This window comes from Passer montanus, unplaced genomic scaffold (genome assembly GCF_014805655.1).
Source record: "Passer montanus isolate IOZ18808 unplaced genomic scaffold, ASM1480565v1 scaffold20, whole genome shotgun sequence".
Classification (NCBI taxonomy): domain Eukaryota; kingdom Metazoa; phylum Chordata; class Aves; order Passeriformes; family Passeridae; genus Passer; species Passer montanus.
In genome coordinates, this window is record NW_024366592.1 from 5,829,188 (window position 1) to 5,846,533 (window position 17,346).

At 42.5% G+C, this 17,346-nt stretch overlaps 1 protein-coding gene across 1 annotated transcript; it reads left to right on the forward strand.

Annotated features, from left to right (window-relative positions):
- The first annotated feature begins 175 nt into the window (after positions 1–175).
- TTC38 (tetratricopeptide repeat domain 38) lies at positions 176–16,210 on the forward strand. The gene is made up of 14 exons (XM_039707979.1): positions 176–303; positions 3,655–3,732; positions 4,188–4,269; positions 4,617–4,788; positions 5,746–5,919; positions 6,751–6,826; positions 7,894–8,013; positions 10,196–10,255; positions 11,297–11,335; positions 12,089–12,170; positions 13,056–13,221; positions 15,152–15,311; positions 15,564–15,637; positions 16,076–16,210. The coding sequence occupies exons 1-14, from the start codon at positions 280–282 to the stop codon at positions 16,167–16,169; spliced, it is 1,401 nt and encodes a 466-aa protein (XP_039563913.1). The 5' UTR covers positions 176–279; the 3' UTR covers positions 16,170–16,210.
- Positions 16,211–17,346: the final 1,136 nt, after the last annotated feature.

Sequence of the window (17,346 nt, forward strand, 5' to 3'; positions counted from 1 at the left end):
GGGCTGCTCGTTGGGGCGGCCAACGGCTGGGACAGCAGCCCGAGGAGACCGGGATCCTCCTCCGGAGGGCAGCCGGCGAGAACACTATTTAACCTCGGGCACCGCAGGCCGGAGGTGGGGCCGGGAGAAGAACAAAGATTTGGGGGCCAACAATCGCCACCGAGCTCCTGCCGGCGTCCCTCAGCGGCGGCGCGGGGGCTCCGCGCGTACCCGGCACGCACCGCCCGCCGCTCGCGCCGCTGGCGGCCCCGCCCCCGCCGCCGCCGGAGCCGCGGGGCCATGGCTGCGCTGAGGGACTGCCGGGTGAGGGCAGCGCTGAGGGGCGGCGAGCAGCTGGGGGGCTGCGGGGGGACGGCAGGGTGACGGGCGGCAAGGTGAGGGCAGCGCTGCGGGGGGACGGCACCGCTCCTCGCCGGGCCAGCGCGGCTCGGTCCCGCCCGTGCCCTGCGCCCTGCGGCTGCGGGTGGCCTCCGTGGGGGTCCCCGGGCTGCCCACGGGCTTTGGGCTGCGGCCCGCGGGGAGCTGAGGCGGGCTCGCTGTGGCTGGAGCTCAGCCTCGTACGCTCGGGTGGATTTCGGAGGAGGGAAGCTGCTGTCGGGATCTGGAAAAGGGGAAGGGTCGCTGCGCCCGTCGCTTCTGCTGGGGAAGCAGACTCATGTCCGAGCTTCTCTGGGTCTTGTTCCCAGCGCAGGGGTCCCACGGCACCCACCCGCCCTCCCCGTGGGCCTCAGAAGTGGGTCAGGCTTTCGATAACACTAAAGCAGCCTCGGGTCAAAGGGTGATAACTACAGGAGTTGCTTGCTGATTAAGTAATTTTCATGCTCTCTTTCTGAAAAACTCCTTTTATGGTTGTGTATTTGTTAGTTAGGACTGTGGCAGGTTAAAACAAAGCCTTGAAGATTGCGTGAGACAGGTGCATGATTGACAGAGCTTTGGGGATCTGTCACACAACGAATTCAAGAGGTGCCAACTGCAGCCCACAGAGAGCACAATTCTCAGAGCCAGCTAAGATTCTAGCAGAGGAGAAAACACAAATAAACAGTCACCAGATGTCATGACTGAACTCTAATCTTAGAGCAGGGGAAAGGGCAAGGCTTTGGTCTCACCGAGAAGCAGTGAGAAGAGCAAAGGCCATGACTCTGTTATACAAGAGGCAAGACTCTCTCCTGGAGTTAGAGAGAGGGTTGTGGGACATCAGTGTAAGAGGCAGCCTCTGTGGGGAGGGGAACTGATGAGCCTTACAGACTCTTGAGGCTGATTTTTGCCCACTCACACTCCCTCCTGGATTTCTTCAGTCACAGTCTGATACCCCACTAGAGAGAAGCTCCAGCACCTGAGTGTCCCGAGTAGTCAGGGCAGGACCCCTTATGTATGTCCTAGAGGACAAAGGGTGCTGCCTCTTCTGTGGTCCCAATAGTTCTTTAGTTCTCAGTTGGCAATGACAGATTAGGTTTGGAGCACATCTTTTACATCTCTTAGGAGCCAGAAGCTGCTGGGGGGTGGTTCTGCCCTGTAGCCCATTGTCGTGATGTGCAGTAGTGGCACAGAGTAGTGGCATCCCTGATGTGACACGGTCTTGCTGCCATTCTGCTGTTGCCAGAGTGGGAGTTTTCCAGTGAGGAGTGAGCCAGGTGGGCTGTAGCCATAGCCAGACAGAGGCTTTCCAGAGTGGCTGGAAATAGCACATACCTCAGCTGGATCAGCAGTGACCTTAGAGATGGATGAAAGCACATTTTCCACCAACCCTTGTTCTGCTGGTCTGTTCTGGGGCTCACACACAGGCTTTTCCATTCTTGTGAATCAGCATCCACTCCCCTCAGAATGGGACATCATTTTCTGCTTGGCAAGCACCTCAAGCTGTTGTGTAAAACAGTAAAACAGGCAGTGATGCAGGGAGCTGCTCCAAACGAAGCTTGTTTTTGATGACTGATGATGAGGGTGGTTCCTGGCCTACTTTGCAGGGCACCATGGAAGATAGCCAGTAAGTAGCAAGCCTAACCTTGCTACCTGCTTAGCTTTTCTCTTTATTCATTTTCTGGATGATAAATTACATAAAGAATAAAAATTTTCAGCTCCCCTGAGGTTGTTGAATAGAGCTTAAAGACTAACTGGCAAAAAAAGATAAAGGGTTGTATATATATATATATATATATATATATATATATATATATATAAAAGTTAAAGTGTATGTATATATATATATATAATACAGGATTATAAACATGGCTGGAACCAGTGGAGAAACAGATAAGAAGGACTACAGTGTTTTTTAGCAAGTTATGTAACACAGAAACAACAGTACATGCCCAAAGAAAAAGTTCAAGGAAAGGTCACCTTTAATATGGAGGCATTCAGTGAATACAACCACCAGAGACCCCTTTCTATGACTGTCCAGGACCACAAAAGAACTTCCAACAGGAGGAAGATGCATGCAAATTCATTCTAGGAATTAGTTCTGTGTATTAGATAAGAAGCATGTATTAATGACTATGTATGATTATCATGGATAAAGACCTTGTTGCAGAGTCTCACCACACCCACAGAGCAAGGAGAGTGTGTCCTCTGCAGATAACAAATGCCTGCTTCCTAGTGCTTCAAATTGTGTTAGAAAGTTTATTCTGGCCAGTTTCAGTATCATGGATATAGTATGAATTGTAAAGAAAGTGTGTCATTTTAGATTCAGGTCTAGTCTTTCAGGCATGTAATTTGAAGACTCAATTGCTTTAGCTGTTGGAATGTGAGCCTTTAATCCAATCACAGTGGGAAGGCTTTAGGATATATTAACAAAGTTGTCTTTGCCTGGTTACTTAAAAATTTTGACAGATTATTATGGCTAGGAAGTGCTTTAAAATGTAAAATGAGAAGAGCTGAATTCTTGCAGCATCAGGAAGGACTAAGCCCCCATTAGCAGAAGTGTGAATTAGCTTGCCCCAGGTCTGTTTTTATAATAGTTGTCTATCCTCCACATTCTGTGTACTGCATTAAAGTAATGCTGAAGTGATTGGGGCAGCTTCTCAAATGAACTCTGCCCATTTGCCAGCAGCCAGCCAGGAGATGTTGTGCCTCAGTCATGTTATGTTGCTAGAAACTAAGGCAGCTCAGTTCTGTTTTGTTTTTTAGCTTTATCCATTTCCCATGTTCTTATTGTTGTCAGGCTTGTATATAAATTTGTGATCCAAATTTTCAGCTGGTTAACTCCAGAGACTTAGTGGATTTGCTCTGCCAGGCTGTTTGGTCTGCAGGTTGATTCAGTAGAACATTATTGTTTGAAGGAGATTACAGATTTATAGATTATAGGAGAACAGGGTTTTATTCTACCATGTCTCTGCTTCACACGAGGTGTGCCTGTAGCAGAGGAGCTCACCAACAGCTCTAATGAGTTCAGAATAGAGCTGTCATTATGAGCTGGCAACCCACTGAGATCTTCTGCTACACTTGGTAATTGTTGGCTTCTTTAGCCTCCTCCAACTAACTGAGTCTTAATGGAACTGCAACTGAACAAAGGTTTGTTTCTGCCTCACACTGTACTTCCAACTTTTCCTTTTAAAAGTGCACAGCTGATGAAAATATCAGAACAGCATCACTTTGAACATCTGTCAGTGTCAGGAAGATGAGGGTGTAAAAGGAGCACCTTTGTGTTTGTTTGTTGTGCAGGCCTGGCAGGATGCTGGACTCGTCCTGTCCACGACCAGCAATGAAGCCTGTAAGCTCTTCGATGCTGTGCTGACACAGGTATGACCAAAAAGTGCAAGAAAATGTGATTTGAAGGGACTCGTGCATGGAACACTCTTTACTCTAGCTGATATTTAAATTTCTTATCAGCTGGGAGAGCCTCAAAATCAGGCCACCACAGGAGTTCAGCCTTTAGCTGGCAGCAGGAAACCCTTTTAGCAGAGGGCTGCACCAGATGCTGCAGCCGTGGTGAAAACCATACTCATTCCACCTGATACCAACAAATCAGCCAAAAAGTCTGTAGAAATCCAGGGTAATTGGTTCTGCTGGTGGCTGAATTATATTAAACCCCACTTTTTCTATTTTTCTACTGCACTAAATCTTCCCAAATGCAACATTTGTCTTTTAGTCATTTGCCTTGCTTTTGAATTTTAAGTGCCTGTGAGAACAAAAAGAAAAAATCCTCCTTATCATAGACGATTTCTCAACCCTCTCTTGCTCTGTCCCTCTTACAGTATGCAACTTGGAGCAATAATGAGAGCCTTGGAGGTATTGATGGATGTCTCTCCAAGCTAAAGGCAGCAGATCCAAACTTTAGTGAGTATAACCTTTGATTCTGAACATGGAAAGTGCTGGGTTAATGCTTATTTTCTTGGTATTTAACTTGTTTATGCAAGGGCAAGGTGATAATTTGTAGAATTATGTAAATCTTCCTCAAAATGTAGAGCAGGCAGAATGCTTTTGTGTGGTGTTTTTTTTTCTTTTCATTTCACATAATATTTGAGTAGCTGTCAGGAAAACCTTCTGAGAACTTTGGGCTTGGGAGGCTTCCTGGATCCCTGTGTCCAGAAGTCAGTTTTATTGAAAATGCTCAGCTCCTCTGGTGTTTGGTGGAGCTGAAGGCTCTGCTGTGAGCTCAGCTGGTGCTGTGCTGTTTCCTGCAGCAATGGGACATGTCATTGCCAATGGCTTGGAGCTGATTGGCACTGGAAGGACCGTGAGGCTCGACAAGGAGCTGGACAGCGCCGTGAGAGCCATGGTGGCACTTTCCAAGTCACAGCCACTGACAGAGCGGGAGAGGCTTCATGTCTCAGCGTTGGACGTGTTTGCCAGGGGGTGAGTCCTCTGTCACCCTGCTCAAGGGACTCTGAAGAGTTCCTTTGTCTGCTGCAGGCAGAAGTGAAGGTTGGCAGGAGTGGTGTGTCATGTTAGCTGACGTTTAGCAAAGGATCAGGGTGAGATGTCACAGATTGTCCCTGAATTTCTCTCTCCACCTTAAGTGCCATGTTTAGCTGGTGAGCAGCACTGTAGGAAGTGCTCTATTGCCACCACTTCCTAGCATTAAGCACTCCAAGTTTAAAATGTGCAACAGATCCATCAGTGTGGTTTAGAACTAGGAAATGAAGTATTTGTCTACAGTAGGGTCCAGACTCAGATGCACAAAAGGAGAGTTACAGTCTTCTCTCTCGTCTCTCTATGTCAAAACCTATTTTCCCTGTAAAACATGGAGATAAAGAGTGTCACACATGCTGTAGAGGCACACTGCTTCATTCCATATGATAAATCTGTATGAACTGCAGAACATATGGACTAATGATTCACTTTCATTATTTGTTTGCCAAACAGTTGGGCAAGCATGGATTTGCCTCACATCTCAGCAAAGGAAATGACTAAGCTACTGAGGCCCTGCCACTGGGTTTGATTCCCACAAAAGGAGAGGGAAGGTGTCTTTGTACATACAAAGTTCCATTAATTATGGTGGGTCCCTCTAGGAACTCTTCAGCCCTGGAGGAAAATGTTTAGATTTATTGTTTAAGCTTGTTTTGTTTTCCTTGTGTGCTACACTGATTTGGTGTAACCCAACACGATTTCTTTCATAAGATTTCTCAGAAGGTGCCAAGTGAAGATAATCCCATTATTGTCTTAGAAAAGACTAAAGAATTCCTTCAAGGAAGAGAATAAGTCATTTGGTGCTGAATTTTCTATGTTTCAGCATAGTTTGAGTTCAGGACTAATAGTAGGGGCATGCATATGTGCCTTCTTTCGGTGATGGAAGTAATTTTTTATTTCTAGCCAACTTCCAAAAGCTTGTGAGCTGTGGGAGCAGATTCTGCAGAGCCACCCAACTGACCTGCTAGCCCTCAAATTTTCCCATGACACTTATTTCTACCTGGGATATCAACGTCAGATGCGAGATTCTGTTGCCCGTGTTTATCCTTTCTGGACACCTGATGTTCCACTGAGCAGGTGAGCCATGCTTCATTTGGAAATTGCTCTTTACCTGCTGTGCATGGACTATGTGGTTTTTAAGTTCAAACCTAAAACTTCAGGATCTTTTGGAAATAAGACATGTAGACAAAAATCAAGAGTCTAGAAGTTAATCAAACTTGACCATGGATAGAATGTGTATCCAGTATTCTTCTTGACACTGTTGGTGAGGTATTTTTCTTAAGTGAGCTGTCAAATATAGCATATGGTGTGTAACACATAGGATAAAATCTTGTCCTCACCCAGGGCAGTGGCAAAATTTCTTCATTTCTTCCAAAAAAACTGTTCACCTTGATCCATTAAACAAATCAGATGCATATAACATCCCTATTTTTTATTTTTATGGCTTAATGGGGATGATTTACAACCAATTTTAAAGGGCCACTTCATGTAAAAGTACCGTCCTGTGGTTTTGTGGGCACTGGGGAAAATGCATGAGATTGCCTTTGAGATGCTCACATAGCTTTGGTGACAGCAGTGTCTCACTTCTAGCCTTTTAATTCTGCATCTTGCAGCTGTTGTGGAGAACAGCAGCTGGTTCTGTGTAGGTGGTGATTCCATCTCATCCAGAGATGGAAATAATATCCATTCTGATGTGTGTCTTGTCACTGTTTGCCATAGTGGTGTCTCAGGGTCACTGATTTCCCCTGAGAATTAGCTTAGTAGTTCTGTATCCTGAGAGCTTGAATCTTGTTGTAAATTGCTCTGCAAGGATGTCTTTGAGTTAAATGCTCTTTCTAGTGTGTTTTTTCAGTCCTGGACTAATCCTTGTTATAATTGAATGATGTGCTCTTTTTCCCCTTCTGTTAGCTATGTGAAGGGCTACTACTCTTTTGGACTCGTGGAAACAAACCTTTTTGACCGTGCTGAGAAGGTTGCCCTTGAGGTAAACTGCTTGCTGTTGGTGCTAAAAGGCTTGAGAATTCTGAGACAGGGTGTTGGTTTCTGCTAGTTATTAGTCAAAGCAGCAAAGAGATACAGCTCAGCATGGAAATGCTCACAGGTCTTAGTGAGACTTGTTGATAACTCCTCTCACATCTCTGCCCCACCAAGGCAGTTTCACTGGACTGCATTTCCTCACTTGCTTATGAGCATGCTGTGTCAGATGGGGTCAGAACACCCCTGTAAAATCCATATATCAGCCCACCTGCTGCTTCCCACATGTATAATTGAATAATTACTCCTATTAAAGAATGTTGGATTGTTTTGACGTAGTCTGCTCTTGACAATCAATCCTCTTTGGCTTCCTGCTCCCTTTTTTCCTAGATCCTTGTTCCTGAATTATTGAACAATTAACTGTAACGATGTTCCTGGGGATTACTATTAGCCAGCCTGTTTCCTTTCTATGAAGATAGTAATTTTACTTGATTATCCCTGTCCTCCAGGAGTCTCACACAATTAATCTCTCTAATGGGTGTTCTTGGCAAAACTTCTGTTACATCAAATTGCTGAAAGTGACAAGAGAGACTAAACCCTAAAACTTAATCTTTACTAGGTTTATGACTAACTTTGCCAAAAGCCTAGTGGGAGTTGTTGGGCCAAGGAAGAGGGATTGGCTGAATACTCAGAGCTGGATGGCCATTTTTTGGAAAAGAGTTATCTGCAAGGCATTATATCATGGAATATGTTGTGCCTGTGCCTGCAGTTCTTTCATTGATGCATGTCTGTGAAATAGATGTCATTTCACAGTCATCATCGAAGCCTGTGTTTTAAAGTGTTTTGCAGGTGTTCATCTCCCTGCAGCAGAAGCTGGGAAGTGAAGTCAGCCAAGAAACATTCTCTTCCTTTTCTGTCCAAATCAGACTTCTGGGCTGTGGTTAGTTGGAGTGGTACAAGGATGTACTTAACATGCAGCAAGTAAAAAGTAGTGTCTTGTTTCTAGATAAGCAGTGATAAATGTCTGGATTTGCAAGTTTGTAAGGCTCATCATGTTTTCCTGTTTTTCACTCACAGGCTTTGGCTATAAATCAGACAGATGCATGGTCTGCCCATACTATAGCTCATGTAAATGAAATGAAAGCAGAGGTGGAGAAAGGCTTACAATTCATGAAGGAAACCGAAAGTAACTGGAAGGTAAACCTTTTTGTGGCATCTCTGAGGAAGCTATTTTTAGGTTTTCTTTAATTCCTGCAGCCAAGTTCTTGAGTCCTCTGCCTGCAGTTCCTTCCTATCTGCAGACCTGTTACAACAAATGCAGAGTTTGCATATTAGAGGAAATCTTCCTTTGAGGTGCTGCTACTCTCCATGCAGCTTTTAAGCAAGAGGCAGGAAGAAGTGGCATGTTATGAGGGACATGACTGTCCCTGTTTGTGATCTGTTGTGTGGTTATAAAACCACAGGCAGGAAGAAGTGACATGTTATGATTTGTGATCTGTTGTGTGGTTAAAAGTAAAGTGACCACTGATTCTTTCACAAGCTTTTTACTTAGGCTGATGTATGCACAGACAGAGGTTTGAAGGACCTGGCTAAATCTCCTCATGGAACCTAAGATGAGATGAAAAATGACACAGTCAAATCAACTATTTCAAAACACTAAAATACTTGTTTGCTTCTGGATGGGGAGGGGATTTTAAGAACAAAGAAAAGAGAAATTATGTTCTTACATCTTTTTTCTTGTACTAATTACTTTCTAGTGTATCAGTTACCTTATATATCCAACATGTTTGATACCACCTTTCAGAGTATTGAACAGGTTAATTAGTCTGTTATGTGGTCCTTTGCTGTAAATTAAGTTTTATTTTGTGTTTGACAGCATTTACCCAGTGATTAAGTCTTGTATTCAGAGCTGAGAGCTGTGAGGTTTGCCTTTGCTAGAACCCACAAGAGTATTTTAGAGTCATCTGAGCTGACTATCCCACCTCACACCAAGAGCAGGACTGGATAGTGAGACTAGAAAGGCTGGTTTTGTGCTTGTTTTATTTTTTAAGTTAAGCATTCAGATACTGGGCTTGGAAATGCAGACAGAAAACTCTTGCTTGAAGTTTACACTTGTCACTTCCCAGAAAGCTTTTTGTCTTAATATGTTAGTTTTAATGAATCAGTGATTGACAGCTTGGGAGATACCTTAAAAACCCCAGTCAGTGACTTTTGGATCAATTTTTTTTTTAATTCTTGTTTCTTAAAATAGTTGCATGTCTCTGTGATTCATACTCTTTATCCAAATAAAATCAAGTTCAAGCCCACTTCTCTCTAGCAGTTTCATTTTTTTCAGAGCTCAAATTTAGCAGCAGGGAAATGGTTTTGCTTTATTTAGTCAGGTAATTCCATTATCTTGTTTGAATGTCATTTGGAATGGCAGTATGATATTCAACTGGATATTACCAGTGTTTATGCCAAGCACATAACTGCTTCTGTTGCTTGGGTTTGGTCTGTGATTTAATATTAAACAAGCAAAGATTACCAGAATGTTTATCTTAGGGGCCCTGACATTTATTGGGAACCTTTACCTTTGTGCTTCCTGAAAGTGGTTGTCACAGTTGTCAGTATGACAATAAAGATGATTTTTCCACTTGTGGGACCATTAAGTTTCCCTACAGAACCAGGAGAGAGTGGGAGGAGAGGGGTGAACCTTTCTGGTATTTTAATTTTCACCAAAGGATTATGGAACTACATTTGTCTATTTTTAATGCATTCACAAAAATGAACTGCAATTGCCTTGAACTGCAGGCTAGGGAAGAGGATTTGCAGTTCTGGTGCCAGCTGGAAAGGACAGTGTGAAATTGGTGCAGTTCAGCAAAAATTCATCTCACCTGATGAGCTGCCAGCCAGTGTGTTTGGCATCTCTTGCAGCTTCTGTAGCCTGTAGTAAAACTTGTTTAAAAAGTGATTCCCCTTTTTCTGAGGTAGGTTCTGGATGAATGGCCCCCATAAGGACTCCATATCCTCCTCTCTCCATGATCTGGCCAGGATACTTCAGACAAGATGCCTAAATTTTAGATGAGACAAATCTTACTCTTCTTATAGATGTGGATTAAATTTATTTTTTTTAAAGGGTGCTGAAGAAAGGTGAATTCTGAGGCATCCAAGTGAAACTCTTATCTGGAAAATGATGTGGGGGGAAGCCTTGGGTTTGAGGTGTTGCCCTGAATAGCTGCAAGGACAGGTGTACCAAGTGAGGTGTCCTGGCAGCTGATTTAAATTTCTTGTCTTTTTTGTGTCTCCTGAAGTATTCAGTTTTGCTGAAAGAGGAAACAGAAAGCTGACTAGATAACTTGAAAAGTGGTTATTTTGTAAATATCTTTTTTTCTCTCTCCAGAGCAGTGATATGCTTGCTTGCCATAATTACTGGCACTGGGCTTTATACTACATTGAAAAGGTATGAGATATTTTCATACATGTGCTTTATGGTTCAGATAGGTTATTTAAAGCTCTTTAAAAGGCAGAACTAACATTTACTGGGGAGGGGTGTGTATCAGCTATTTGAATGGATGTTTTTATAAAATAGCACAATTCTATATTAACAAAGTGGCATAGTCCTTTATTACTGCTCTTTTAAGGATTTTAATTGCATTGGTCAACACTTTCAGGATCTTTCTAAGAATGTTGAAATATTGCTGTGAGATTATTACATGTTTGAAGATCCAGTAGTCTCACTAATTACATTTAGCAGTTATTTGATAGTAAGATGAATGTAGATCTCTAATTTTGAGGCAAAAATTAACAAAATTCTTAGCAAATTCAGTACTCATTTTCTGGCCCAAAAATTTTCTGACTATAAAAAAAAGGCCATAAACTCTAAATTGGGTTGCCAATGCTATAAATTATTTTTACTAATTCTTACTATTGAAAACCTTTAAAAATGGTTGAAATTTTACCCAGCCTGTCAGAATTTCCTTGGATTTAATGCTTAGCACTTGTGGGATTCAGCTTAATAGGGAGATAAATGTGGCATTCTTGAGAAGGCAGCATGCTCTGGCCAGAAAGCAGAGTAACACAGAAGGAACATAATTCTCAACAGGAGTCCAACAGTTTATTTATTTTGTCTCTTCCTAGCTACATAACTTTTTTGAATCCTACTTAAAACCATTTTTTCCCATCTCTTTGCATACACCATGGGATGCACTGATTTTTGCAAACATCCATGAAAGGAACATTAGAATGAGAGGCTATACCTCCATGTTTCTCCTTCTTGCTTAACTTGTGCCAGTATTGGTATTTCTTCTTAGATGAAACCTCAACATAGTGATCATTTTGCCTATTAAATCCAGGTTTTTCTGCTTTGAATACCTCAAGGTTTCTTTGACTTGGTTTGTTTTGATCAGACAGTCCTGAAGAGCTGTTATGATGTCTGTTAATGTTTTTATCTCTGGTTGCTGTGTCTGCACATTAACCACACAGTCCTCCTTTGCTTTTCCAGGGGGAATATGAAGCTGCTTTGACAATTTATGACCAGCATGTGAGTAGGGGCCTTTTTTTCTTTACCTAGATCATGCAAGATCTTGATGTGATGATGATGTGTGCTTTCTTCCTTCTGTGTGACATTGAATCTCCTATCACAGTGCGTGATCTGTGTATAAATATTGTTTACATCTCTCATCACAGTCTTTTAGGGAAACAACTTCTCAGCACTTCTGGGGAAAATGCCCCAAGGATTGAGTGTTACATAGTTTGAGTGCTTGAAAGAGCTACAGTGGTACTGATTTCCATTCTGTCCATGTTTCTTATTCATACCTTTCAAAGGATGTAAATAGTCAAGTCACCTCTACAATGAACTGGTTTTCATGTTAGGTACAAAGTCAACTGCCTGGATTTCAAAACAACCTTTGTAAATAAGCAGTATCAATTTAGATAACACAGCACATCTTTGTAAGGATTGTAAAAATACCACAAGCATTAAGCTGCTGGGCAGATTTCTATCTACTGACATTGATCCAGTGAAGTAATATTTATGGCAGAATTTTGGAAAAAATAAAATACTGTGGTTACTCTCCATATTTACTGGGAAAAACAACACATGTAAACCATATAAGTTTCTGTCATTGCAAATTCCTTTCTTCAAGAAAAATGCAATTAGGACTATTACAAAACAAGTAATTTTGAATTAATAGAAGGATAAAATTAATTTAGTACTGTGAAAATAAGTTTGATAGTCTGAAGAAGTGTCCACTAGTGCATGACTTGGCCAGCCTATGAGTACTTGTGATTACAGATTGCTCCCGTGTGCCTGGCAAGTGGAAGCATCCTGGATATAGTTGATAACAGTTCAATGCTGTACAGGCTTCATCTGGAAGGTAGGATATGCTCTGGCCATTGTTTTTTATAACTTTTTCTTTTTCCCTTCCCCTGCCATTCATGTTGGGGAGGTACTTCAGTATAATTACACAGCAAACTCGGTCAGTGTTCCAGAAGAAACTTGAGAAAAGCATCAATGTGAAGTTCCTAATAATGTCCATAAGCTTTATTCTTCCCAAAAGCTGCAGTTTTCCATGCCAGTGTGGCACAGCAGTCAGCTCCAGCTAGCATAGGTCACATACTTCTTCTCTGACAACTTCAGTTCTATTGCTCCTGGAGGTCTGAGGCTGAGCAAACAAGTGCATAAGCCTCTAAAAACCCATAGTACTTTCTAGACATAAATTCCCAATTAGATCCTTTTTTTTGCTGTTTAGATCCTGATTGAAATAGTGTGGGCATATCAGCCTCTGGCTTTTTGTACTCCCCTAACTCAATGACATTCCCCTTTTTAAGCCAGTGTTTATACTCTGGGGTTCATGGCAGGGGACGTGATGGGCAGACAGTATTTCACACTGCTCTGCTAAAACACTAATGATGTTATTGAGGGTTTTATTAAATCCATCTTCTCACTCTGTCTTGTGATTCCTACAGATGGCTCATGGTGAGCAGCACCTCCAAAACATTATGAGCAATCTCATAATAAAGCCAGAAGCTCACACAATGCAGACTAAAATAATGCCTTTAAACTCCTGACAGTCAAGAAACTCTTGGCCCACATAAGGCAAGCTGCAGTTGAGCATTATTGCTGTGTTCATTTTGCTACATCAGGAAATGTTCTCTTGAGTTCAGAAGGAATGCATTTTATGCTGAGTGGCTGACAGTAATTGCAAAGTCATGCTTTTGCACGTGGCAATATTATTGAGAAAAGTATTTCTTACTCTTAGGTGTAAAGCTTGGGGACAGGTGGAATGATCTGCTTGGGGTTACGAAGAAGCACACCAAGGATCACATTCTTCTGTTCAATGATGTGCACTTCTTGATGTCTTTCCTTGGAGCCAAAGACCACAAAACTACTGAGGAGCTTTTAACAACTCTGCAGGAACTTGCCAAGTAAGCAATGGAATTCCTGCACTGGGCTCAGGGAATAGCCCTCTGAACTTCAGTGCAATCTGACTTGCTGAAGTTCCAAGATGCTCCTCCTGCCTTAGCATGTCACTGGGACACATCTGGGTTAAGCAGGCAGTGTCCACTTAGGAGATCCATATTATTATTTGTTTACTGAGTTAATGTCTAGCGGGGTTCCTCATGTTGATGAGCAGAAATGTTTTGTGTTTGAGGTCATGGACACCACCTGAGCAGTTGCTGTGTTTCCTTTTAGTGGGGTCACACTAAGCTGTGTTACAGACAAGCAGTAAAGAACATTAATTAATAAGAACATTCTACAAGATACATCAGCTGTCTGTGGTGGATCTTTTCTGCTCTAGTTTAAAAGGTTATTAACAGAACACTAGTTGGTAGTGATATTCTAATGGCTTCTCTTTGAAGTGTTGTTAAGTCCATCTGCAGGAAATTAGGTTTCAAGTACTACTAAAGTAATAATCTAGAATATTTCACTTTCAAATTAAGTTATTTGAAAAAGTTGAATATTTAAGTACTACATCCAAACAATGAAGGTTTTTTGTTCCCTTAGTTATTAAATGACTATGAATTGCCTTGTTGTGTTTTTTTTAAGGGGTTGATATATAGATGCTTTAAATTCAATTTCTTTTCCTCACTACACCCTTTTTTTTCCTCTGTTTAAGCATCTATGGCTTCCTTAGAAAGAAGGAAGAAAGGAGAACCTGAACTTGTCACTATTTGTTCCTGACTATATGTAGTTTTGAGGAATACTGTAATTTTTAAGAATACTTATCAAAACAAATAACTTCCAAAGCAACCCTCAGTATGTCTCATTTAACTAAAGTAGAAAACAGTAAATATCTTTATTTATTCTATTATTTATATAAGTATGTCAGGTTATATAAAGTATAGAAAACTGTCCACCACAGAGGCTTTAATGAACATGTGTTGATGTATGCTACTTATTCTTTCACCCAGTGCTTCCTTTCACCTACTTTCAGCCTTAATAATACTTGTGTACATTTTTAGCTGTAGTTTGAAATATTATAAAGCTTCATTTCATTATTTGAGAAAGAAGGCTGTGAGCTGAAGGGGCTGTATTAATCTATCACAAATATGTAATATATAAATGATACCCAGAGGCGTTCTGTTGGTGTTAAGAAAGCAGCGTTACAACCTGGGCACAAACATCTGGCATTGCACCGGTATTTTTCCCTGGCCTTAGCCATGGAAAGTTGCTGGGAATTTGTCGGGTGTCCCATGGCGCTCTCTGGTGGTTGGTGTCACAGGCTCCTCTCCATGGAAATGCTGGACAAAACGTGGAAATGAGGAATTGCTCCATCATTTTCATCACTGGCTGTCTCAGACTGCTTCAAATGAACATCTGTTGGGCACTTTTATCTTTCTAGGATGCCAGTTTGTTTAAGGAATGATAAACACACAGGGCAGTGTTGCCTACTGGAAAATGGAGGCTGGCCCAGTGAAAGCAACTGGAAGTTTTGTAAGGCTGACTTGGGAAGGAGCTGGCTTGCAAGGTCATGGCTGAGAGCTGTGTGCAAGGACAGCACATGTGGCCACACAAAGCACTAGCAGTAGGATGTCCTGGTGGGGTCACAGAAGAGAAACTGCAGTTTTCTTACTGTCCTAGCCCAAACTGTTTATTGCAGAGCTAGGAGGGGTTGGGCTTGTGCCTTTTGTGGGTATATTCAGGAGGATAAAAACTGGTTGCTGGCTGAGTGACAAAAAGGTGAAATAGCATAACCACACCAAAAGTTATGACCTAAGTCAAGTACCTGAAACATCAGGCTTTGTACAGTAAAAAAAACCCAAAACACCTGTTTGCAGGCAGGGGCAGACTGGCATTGAAATGTGGCTATTTATGCTTTGGTTTATGAAAGTTAACCACTTTTTCATTCTGCAGAGCACCTCGTGAAGACCACCAGCTTTCCCTGGCTCCTCGTTTGGGGCTGCCACTGTGCCAGGCTTTTGTGGAGTTTGAAAATGGGAATTGTGACAAAGCTGTAGACCTGCTGTACCCAATCCGTTATGAACTAGTCCAAGTGGGAGGCAGTGATGCTCAGGTAAAGGAGAGCCAGAAAAGACTTCTTGTTGTGACTTAATCCCCTTTCAGTAGCCACCATGAAGCACTCACCACATCAACAGCACTTCAGTGTCAGAGTGAACTGTGCTTGTGACTGAATCCTGTTTGCAAACACTTACTAGCGGGGTTAACTATTTATTTTGAATGTTGATTTGTTTCCTTCCTGTGAATTTAATAATTTGGTAACTGTGACATTACTTATTAGTTTGTATTTTGCTGACTTTTTTTCCAGAGAGATGTTTTCAGCCTGTTATTGATTCATGCTGCTTTAAATTCTAAATCAAAGGCCAAACAAAACCTTGCAAGGTGAGTATTTCCCCTGATAAGTATTTAGCACTGTTCCTAAAAGTAAGAAATAATGAATATACTCAAAAAGTAAGAAGTAATGAATATATTCAAACATATAAATTTAAGGCTAAACATGCAAGCATTTGTGTTAAATGTAGCAACATTTAAGCAGGATAATACAGTACAATAGCTTCCAATTCCAAAAGTCCACTCTTTCAGCCTAAATGGATGATTTGTGTATGTCCAAGGGCAGTTGATTTTCAGATGGTTCTGTCTTCAGACATGGCCTGTTGACCACGTGTGTTATGGACTGCTGTAACCCCAGTCAGTGCCCCTGCTGGCATCTGGGGAGCAGAGGTGTGCTCTGCCACGTGGGCTTGCCCCTCAGCACAGCCTGTTTGGCAGAAGAGTCCACGTTTATCACCACTCCTCACCCTCCTGCTGCTCCTTCCACAGGTGTCTCCTGCACGAGCGCGATATGATGAGACCCAAGTCACCAATGACTGAGCGACTGATCAGGAAGGCAGCAGCTGTGCATTCCATGGCATAGAGCTTTCCTCCAGCTTCAGCTGGAAGAGCCAGGAGCTTTCCACAAAGTCTGGGTGCAGGGAGTGCAGAGGTGCTGTGAAGGAATTCAGGGAGGTACACAAGGTTAAAAGATCTGATAATTATTTCCTTTTAAAAAAGACAGAGCTGTTGCATTTCTGGAGGTTGTGTCTTAGATGATTCCACAAGAAGAAAACTTGCTGATAGTGCAAGCAAAACCTGCTGACAAAGCTTTCTGGGGCATTTCAAAGGCATGCTGCTCTGGTATGTTTTCCTGAACATTCCCTCTGACCCTGATTCTACACAGTGCAGTAACAGTGCCTGGATTTCAGTCCTTCTTTGGCCCAGTTTGGTACTTGGCCTAGAGGTGAAGTAAACTGCTCAGGTAATTCAAAGGGAGCTTTGAAATAAAGCTAACAGGAAGATTTAGGGCCAGAGCCAATACAGGCATGAACTGAATTCCATATTGAGCTTCCAGCCCATTTGGGCAAGAGTCACAGATCTGTCTGGATTCAGGATCTCTTTCCAGGTGTACATTTTTAAACTCCCTCTCATAAAATGTTAATTTTTTCCTCCCAATATAGCACATCAGAGCTTTCTGGCATTATGGGTAAATGGAACCAGACAAGAATAAAGACTATTTTGACATGGGTGCTCCCTCAGCACTTTTAAATCTTTCAGAAAAAGCGAAAAGCCTGGATTTCAGCTGAACAGTACCACTTCTGAAGGGTTGTTGGACTGGGTCTTTGTGCTTCCCTGAGCTTTTGGATAGCCAGGCCTTGTTACCATCTCACTCCAGAGAGGCCCTGCATGTTGGCAAAGTGGGGTTTAAACCAGGGTTAAAGCACACACTTTGGAGAGGTGAAGACCAGGAGGAAACTTCTGCCATGGGAGAGGGCTCAGGGGGACGGGCACAGCTGGGTCCCAGCACATGTCATGGGATAAACTTCAGTGCTGCAAGTCAGGAATTATGTGAGCCACGGGCCTCGAGGGAGCTCTGGTGCCTCTGGATTCCTGCAGCATCCCAGAGTTAACACATTGTCTTGCAAAAGTATTCCAGAAATCCCTGATGACAGGGAAGATCATATTTCAGACCAAAACTGAACTTCTGGAATAGAAGTGCCATACTCTGCAACTGCCCAAGCTCTGGCTTTATTTCCACATCTGCAAACTCTCCTGGC

Excerpts from the sequence above, each read along its gene's own strand:
- TTC38 (XM_039707979.1), top strand. The coding sequence starts at position 280 with ATGGCTGCGCTGAGGGACTGCCGG. Across the intron at positions 4,270-4,616 it reads GGCAGCAGATCCAAACTTTA|CAATGGGACATGTCATTGCC; the intron begins GTGAGTATAACC and ends TGTTTCCTGCAG. Across the intron at positions 10,256-11,296 it reads CTTTATACTACATTGAAAAG|GGGGAATATGAAGCTGCTTT; the intron begins GTATGAGATATT and ends TTGCTTTTCCAG.